The sequence below is a fragment of the Mustela nigripes genome, chromosome 6, assembly GCF_022355385.1.
Source record: "Mustela nigripes isolate SB6536 chromosome 6, MUSNIG.SB6536, whole genome shotgun sequence".
NCBI lineage: Eukaryota > Metazoa > Chordata > Mammalia > Carnivora > Mustelidae > Mustela > Mustela nigripes.
In genome coordinates, this window is record NC_081562.1 from 121148012 (window position 1) to 121156706 (window position 8695).

The following is an 8695-nucleotide window of genomic DNA, read 5'->3' on the forward strand; positions in this document are numbered from 1 at the left end:
AAAGGGACTTAAGGGTGAGTTACAATACCGAGACATCTAAGCCACGTGTTACAGTCACCAAGGAGAGAGCAAGGAGAGCTGGCTACTCTGTTCTTCCTTCTCATGATTTTTCTACCTTTGCTCTTTCTGCAGAAAGAGAGAAAATGAGAATATAAGTTAAATAAATGTGTTCATAGGGTTGTATGTGTCTGCATGTTTGTGTGCATAAAATTGCCTAGGAATCTTCTATGGACTATGTTCCCATGGTCACATCCTGGACCTTGTCAATAACCAAGACAACTTTATCTGTAGATAAAATCTTTATCTTAAACTCCAGATAATCCATTTGCGGACTTTAATGTCCTGTTTTTCAACTTCTTCTTGAGCTTCAATTCTGCTAACGTTGTTTTCTCACTTCACGGAGATCTCCTTTTCTAATTTTTCCAGACGATCTCCCAGATTCTCAGTAGCCTTCTGTTTGTACTTCGCTTCTAGCCCAGCTCAGACTACAAGGCTATTCACATGAACGACAATCCTACAACCTATTTCCTCCATCTTACACTTCGGTTACTGAGCAAAACACTCAGTAATGCTATTAAAAGGTAAACCGAGGCAGGCTTCAAACCAGCAGTACCAAACTGAAAGTGGTGAGGAGTGCTCCACCTCCAGGAGCTAGGGGAAGGTTTTTAATAAAGAACATACAGAAGGAAAGCAAGGAAATTATTTGATTGGCAGGTAAGGTAAGCAGTCGCCGTATATATAGGAGAGGCTCGTTGACTATTTGTAATTCGTTGGCCTCAGGTTTCATTTTCTTAGATTTAAGTGTGTTGACTCTGGGTTAGATTTTGGTTTGCTTACATCAACCATCAAAGCTTTCGAGCCATATTGTCTAATGGCCTCCTTTTTAAATTACTTTAACAATGCAAAACTCCCAAGGCAGGAGCTCCCCCAAACAGCCCTCATTCCCTTACTCAGAAAAGAATATTTGCTTTCTTGAATCTCAGAAAACTGATCATGTCTTATTCCCTTTGCTTCTCCAGAATTTCGCCCCTTGTTGGTGAACTTCACAATTTAAGACACTACTCTGGATGCAGTGCGAATGATTGATTGGGGACCAGGCAAGAGAGGGTGCAAGAACAGTGGGGAGACTGCTGTAGGCTTTATAGGGGTGCTGACAATGAGTAAGTGTAGACAGTTGAATTGCAAAGATATGGTAATTGTTGGATGGAATGCAGGTGGGAGTGAGTGTGAGGTGAGGAGATTTCTGGCTTGAGGAACTAAGTGGTGATATCTTCACTGATACAGGAGAATATTGGGGGGTGGGGATCCCAGGTTTAGATAGAAAAAAAAAAAGAAATTTCACCTGTAACATATTAAATTCAAGACAGTTCTGAGGCTGTCTAGTGGAGATGTCTAAGAAGAACTGGATATGAGGTGTGCTCTCCAGAAGAAGGTTCTAAGGTGAAGACATAAATTGAGAAGATGACTCCATATAAATGATACTTGAAGGCAGGTAGTGAAAGAAACCCTTTAGGGAGAGAAAACAGAATGAAGACAGAAGAGGAATTTGTTCTAAGGAGCTTAACAATTTATGGAGGGGAGGAGGAGAAAGAACCATCCCTGAAGAGTCAAAAGATGAGGACACATGGGTATAAGGACAGTGTGATATAAGAAACCAATGGCATAGACCATTTCAAAAAGGAGAAAATGATCAGTTATATCAAACATTGTTAAGGCGTCAAATAAGATGAGTAAAAAATGTCTACTGTTCTTGGCAAGATGAAAGTTTTTGATGACCTCGAGAGGGCTGTTTCAGTGGAGAGATGAAGTCAAAAGCCAACCTGGAGTGAGCTGAATAGAACTTATGACTGGAGAGAGAGTCCAGAAAACACTTTAAAGATGTCTGGCTAGGTGGCTCAATTGGTTAAGCATCCACTTTTGATTTTTGCTCAGGTCACTCTCTCAGGGTGGTGAGATGGAGGCCTGCATGGGACTCCACACTGAGCATGCAGCCTGCTTAAGATTCTGTCTCCTCCTACCACTGCCCCCACCCCTTCTCTCTTAATAACAATTTTTAAAAAATAAAGAAATCCTGATATGAAGAAAGGAAAAGGAATCACAGTGGTGGTGGGAACAGGGGAGTGGGTTGGTTAAGATACAAAGACGTGGTTTAAATGATGACAGGAAGGAATCAGTAGAAGAGAGAGGTTATAGATAAAGTAAGAAGGAATTGGTACATGGTTGTAAAATGTCCTAAAGAGGAGACTGGATAGAGAACACAAGTGGTGTGGTGAACCTCGGGTAGTAAGAAATATCCATTATGACTGGAAGGAAGAAGAAAAAAGTGTGGTAAGATGCAGGTAGTGTTGCAGATTTGGTTGGAGTAATTCCTATCTGATGACTTCTATCAAGTTTATGAAGGAACCCTTCCACATTATCTGTTGAGAATGGGAGCTTTAAGGAAGAGTTGGAGATTGGAGAAGAATGAAGAAGACTTGAAATAGGCCTTGACAAGGGTAAGAAAGTGACGTACTTAGAGAGAGATATATTTAAACTGTAGAGCAGTGATGAAAATCGAGTAGAGGTTGGATTTATATTGTATTCATCTGCCTGCCTCCAGGAGGGCTCAGTTATTGGTGGTGGATTGGGAGGAAAACAGAGCTGGATTTATGCACATTTACAGTTACAGTTTTGCCAGATGGATGTCATGAGGAGGTTTAAGACACTGGTAAGAGAATGCCAATGAAAAGATGGTCTGTGGAATCTAAACCAGTTCTTGAGGAGGAGAAGACAGGAGATGCTTAGAGAAAAAAATATACAGGCCAGTGGACTGGTGGAGATCATGAAGAAGACAAGTAGGAGCTATTCAATGGCTAGATCACAGAAGAAACAGTGGTCAGAGAGTTTGGAGATGGGAATGGTAGAGTGATGAAAAATAAGGACCAGGCTGTGTCCCTGGAAGTGGGGTGCGGATGGGTGGTGAACATCATGGACAATGAGGAGGTCAAGGACCTGAGAAACCAGACATACTTCAGTAACTCAATTTTATCAGGGTTTTCTTATCTATAACCTTCCAAATGTTTTATATTTTTCCTTCCTTATTTCAACCATTAATCCACCTGGACATGATGTAAGTGTATGATGGGAGATTGCCATCTTTATTTTCTTCTATTTGGATAACCAGGTATCCTTGGGCCATTTGTTGAATGGTTTAACCCCCAAATGTCCTTCAAATTCATTCTGGCTGCACTATGCCTGGGTCCTCCCGTATACAGTCCTCATCACCTCTGACCTGAAGGGCTGCAGGATCCATCAGTTCTTTTCTCTACATTCCATACTCTGCCTGGTGCTGTGAAAGTTATCTTTCTAAAATACAAACGTGACCATGCCACTCTCCTGATTGAAGTGCTTAAATAACTTCTTTTCCTTTCCTACAGAATGAAAGTCCAACCCCTAATCCCGCCATATTTAAGAGGTTTCACAACATTTCTCTTTACAATATGTCTTTGCTTGTCAAGTCATCCTTTTCTTTCACTATCAACATTTGTACCCAAATGGTACTGTGTGGAAAATATACAACTCAAATGTTCAAATCCTTTGTCAGAACCACTCATCGGAATCTTTTTTTTTTTTTAAAGATTTTTATTTATTTATTTGACAGAGAGAAATTACAAGTACACTGAGAGGCAGGCAGAGAGAGAGAGAAGGAAGAAGGCTCCCTGCTGAGCAGAGAGCCCGATGCGGGACTCAATCCCAGGACCCTGAGATCATGACCTGAGCCGAAGGCAGCGGCTTAACCCACTGAGCCACCCAGGCGCCCCACTCATCGGAATCTTAAGTGATAGATTTTTAAAGTTCTAATTCATTTTTATGACATTTAGCATCCACTGTGTATCAGGCACAGTATGGTATTATAAATTTCAGAATTTACAATCAAAAGGACAGAAAACATTAATCCAAATATCTGGGTTTAAAAGAGAAGATATAGAGGTGCCCCGGCTGGCTCAGGTGGCAGAGTATGCAACTCTTGATCTCAGAGTCATGAGTTTGAGTCCCTCGTTGGGTGTAGAGATTACTTAAATAAAGAAAGAACAAAAATTGAAAAAAATAAAATAAAAGGGAAGATACAAGGATAGTAACAGGCATTTGAGTAAACTGCTGGGAGAGTTCTGATGAGGGAGATACAGTAATCTTACTTGAGGGAAATCAATTGAGGCTTTGTGGAAAAGTTAACTAGGTTGTGAAAGATGGATAAAATTTAGAAAGTCAGAGAAGAGGCTGATAGAGACTTTTAGGAAGAGGGATGGCATCAACAAAGACAAAAGAAATGAGGAAGTATGTGACCTTGGAGTACAGGATACAGCAAGAGAAAGATGCATGGCTAGAAAGGTAAACTGAGGCCAGAGCACAAATATCCTTTAAAGGACACGTTAACAGACTGGGCTGTAGTTATTTAGCCCTGGGAGTCAGTGCATTTAGGGGACTGACATAATTAGGTTGTGACATGATCAAGTGGGTTGAAATACAGAGAAATTAAATCTAAGGGTGCACCCTAATAGTCTAGGCATGGTATGCTGTTCGCTTGGCCTGGAGGCAGAAAAGCCAGAAAGAATGAATGCAAGAGAAATTTCAAAGCAGGATCCAGAGCAGTTAGATGACCACCCCCCAAAAAAAGTGCTGGGGCACCTGGGTGGCTCAGTGGGTTAAGCCTCTGCCTTTGGCTCCGGTCATGATCCCAGGGTCCTGGGATCAAGCCCTGCATCAAGCAGGGATCAAGCCCTGGAATCAAGCGGGGCTATCTCCCCGCCATGGGGGGAGCCTGCTTCCCTCTCTCTCTCTGCCTGCCTCTCTCTCTGCCTACTTGTGATCTCTGTCAAATAAATAAATAAAATCTTTAAAAAAAAAAAAAAAAAGAGGGAGAAACAGGTCTAGCTCGGCTCCAAACCAATAAAAAGGTAAGTGTTTCAAGAGAAATCCCTGCACCTGGTTAAGTACCATTTATATTTGCATTTCCCTAAATGGAATTTCTTGTGCTTTTTCTCTTTTGGTAACTTTTAAAAGACATTTAATATTGAAAATTGTTTTCAAAGCCTAACTTTATGCCTTGAGGTTAATTTAATTAATTAATTTATACTTGTTTCCCTTTTTATCCTCTTTTACATGTCACAGCTTCTGCTGGATATGGTTGGGTCGCCAGACCAGGACCTCCAGGAAGCCGCTGCCGGTTGTATATCCAACATACGCAGACTGGCTCTTGCTACAGAAAAGGCAAGATACACTTGAAATGTGATCAGATGTTAACAGCTACCAAATTTTACGTGACAGAGAACCAGGCAGTCCCATGGCCAGGGAGCCTAGACCAGGAAGCATTGACTAGCAAATGCTTTTTACAAACAGATAAACGTCTGGATGAAAACACAGGAACTAAAAAGTCAAAGGGTGCTATTCACCCACAAATTGCATAGGTATTTGTGTCCTGTTTAATATTTTAGGGATATGCCATATAAAGAAATGTAAAACCAATAAATTTGTGATAATTTTCCAAGAATTTGAGAATATATGTGTACAATACATATACTTATTTGGGAGGATACTTTTGTATTTGTGATGATTTTAATAAAAGATATGGCTTTCCCAGTGTGCAGTTCAACAGTCATTCAAGAATGTCTTAAGAATTCCCCTTCTGTTAAACCTATCTGACTGCTCTGTCATTACGGTTTTGTCTGTTTGATCACTTGCAACCCACGGGAGAGCGCTAAGGAGACGTGCTGATTTCACGAACTGTTATTAAATAGAATTTAGAGTCAAGCAGCGGGACCTAGAAAGATCATCCTGAGGTCATCCTATCAAACATTAGAGAAGATAATGTGTGACTGTCACTGTACCAGATACTGCAAATCACAAAAACATAAGCAATGAGTGGGATCTTTACTTTTAGACTGACAAAGCATAAACAATTATGTTTTATTTCCCTCACAGGACTGACCAACTCTTTTATTGAAGAATTAATTTATGCTGCTCTAAGGATAATATTACTTCACATAAAATTGCTTTGAATTTTTGAACTTGCTTTTAGCACACCAAGTACCTTTTTTTAAAGTGGCCACAAAATATTAATAGCATTTTTCAGGTTATGGAAACATTAGAGGCCACTTAAAAGAATCGCCTATGTAACCTCGGTGTGCTAAAATGTTTGGGAACTGACTGTCCAAAAGTATCCAGTACTAGCCAGGAAAATAGCTTTGCATGCATCAGTTCCATAAACTGACAATTTCGGTTAATTCTTTGAAGAGCAGTCTATGCGGTTTCATTAAAAAATTACTAAGTACTGTCTATGTTTGTCATAATTTGCAGAGGATCATAAACTTAATTGAATTAAATGTAAATAATTTGTATGAAATGAAAAGCCTGTACAGGATGAAAATTATAGTACTGATAGATTCTCTGATAAAAAGATTAGACATTTCTGAGCATTTTAAGGTTTTGTAAAACACCAGTTCATCTTCTCTGCTTTTCAGAAGAGGTTATAGAAGATGATAGGAACAAGGTAATTAATTCTAATTAAGAACTGAGTTTAAAAAACAAAACAAAACAAAAAGAACTGAGTTTAAATAATAGTATAAATCCTTTAACTTTCAACATGTTTCTAATGTTAAAGTAACTGTTTTACCATGGTTCACGAACATTAAAGGTACATCTCAGAAATCACAAATTAGGGGCACCTGGGTGGCTCAGTGGGTTAAAGCCTCTGCCTTCAGCTCAGGTCATGATCCCAGGGTCCTGGGATCGAGCCCCACATCGGGCTCTCTGCTCGGCGGGGAGCCTGCTTCCTCCTCTCTCTCTCTGCCTGCCTCTCTGCCTACTTATGATCTCTGTCTGTCAAATAAATAAATAAAATCTTAAAAAAAAAAAAGAAATCACAAATTATGACTGCCATAGAAAATGAGCAAAGATTATTGTTATATTTTTATTAAAGGAAGCTTTTATCACTGTCTTAAGATTTCAAGATCTTCTTGGAATTATGGGGTCCGAGGATCCACAGGAAGTAGCAGGTAGAAAACACAGGATAGAAAGAATTGCAAGTGAATGACTGTTCCTTTATAATATGCTTCACAGAAAGAAGCTGGGGTTTATGGTTTTTTATGATTAATAAATGCATAAAAGGAAAGCAACGTGTCATTTGAAAGGAAACTAGACATTTGGAAACAGATCAAGGAAATTAACATGAAAATAATCTTGTATGTTCCTAAGAATTTTTTAAATTCTAAATTTTAAACTCCAGAAAAATACTACCAGAAAGGTAGTATTTTTAGGTACCACAAAAGAGAACCTGAGGTTAAGGGCAATTTTTGGCTCTGTTTGTGTGTGTGTGTGTGTGTGTGTGTGTGTGTGTGAGAGAGAGAGAGAGAGAGAAACAACAACACAGAAAACTCTGATCTCACTAGAATAATGTCAAAGACAGTGAAAGTATTAAAGAGGGCACATGATATGATCAGCACTGGGTGTTACACGCAACTGATGAATTATTGAACCCTACATCTGAAACTAATGATGTTCTATATGTTGGCTAACTGAATCTGAAAAAAAAAAAAAAAAGAAAGAAAAGAAAAGATAGTGAAAACACCCAGAGCTACCCGAGAACAAGCATGGGAACAGATATACCATCTCTTTGTTACTACATGCTGTGATAGAACTTGACTTTTCTTTCTTTTTTTTTTTTATTAGTTTTTTGTAAGATTTTGTGTGTTATAATTTATTTTCTGTTATTTAAAGCTGGCAAACTTAATTCCTTATAAGTTTTCAGCAACAGTTCTTTTTTAGGTTTTATTCTTCCCCAGGACATCCTATATACTCTTGGGTGATAGCCGGGTTTTCAATTTGAAAGGGGTTTAAGGAGGAAGGAATTTTAAGTAGATATTCTTTGATCTTCCACTGTCTTTGGTTTGCAGGGCTTCCTTTTAGAATTCCTTGCCATGACTATTTTGCTGTTCATAGTGAATGTTCTTTTGCTACTATCGAGATGACTTGCACTAAAAATAACTTTTTTTTTTAATTTAATAGTTTTTCATTGTCCCAAGATTCATTGTTTATGCACCACACCCCGTGCTCCATGCAATATGAGCCCTCCTTAATACCTACACCAGGCTCTCACAAACCCCCACCTCCCTTCCCTCCAACACCCACAGTTTGTTTCTCAGAGTCCATAGTCTCTCATGGTTCATCTCCCCCTCCGACTTCCCCTAACTCACTTCTCCTCTGCTTCTCCCAATGTTCTCTGTGTTATTCCTTATGCTCATTTCTTTTTAAGACTTTCCTAGGTTCTGACAGTTAACAGAATGTTGGTTTCCTTGGGGAATGGCATTGCAAATCCTGTTATTCTGATAGACTTTGGTATTATCATTATGCCTCTCTAAGCCTTTGCATGGAATTAAGAGACTATGATCCAAAACACTCCATTATTTCCATGTAGGAAAATGAAAATCTCAGTTGTTGATAAACAGACAACCGAGATTCGTTGAGTAAATCTTTTTTTTCTTTGACCTAATGGGATTAGGTTTAAAAGGTAATTTCACAGTCCAAATAATTCAAGATGTTTAATCTCATTCCATGGAAGACTTGGGAATGGAATAGGCTATGTTTATACCTACAATTCAGCAAAAACAATAGGGAAACCCACTAATTTAAGAATCTCAGTGACTCAAATGCACTAAATGCC

General features: G+C 39.0%; 1 protein-coding gene across 1 annotated transcript in view; it reads left to right on the plus strand.

The window, feature by feature from the left end:
- ODAD2 (outer dynein arm docking complex subunit 2) overlaps positions 1 to 5609 on the plus strand; it is a 187581-nt gene extending 181972 nt beyond the window's left edge. Inside the window, exon 20 of the mRNA XM_059404994.1 lies at positions 5149 to 5609. Within this exon, the coding sequence (XP_059260977.1) occupies positions 5149 to 5262 (114 nt within the window). The 3' untranslated portion in view covers positions 5263 to 5609. The remainder of the gene's footprint in view (positions 1 to 5148) is intronic.
- The last annotated feature ends 3086 nt before the right edge of the window (positions 5610 to 8695 follow it).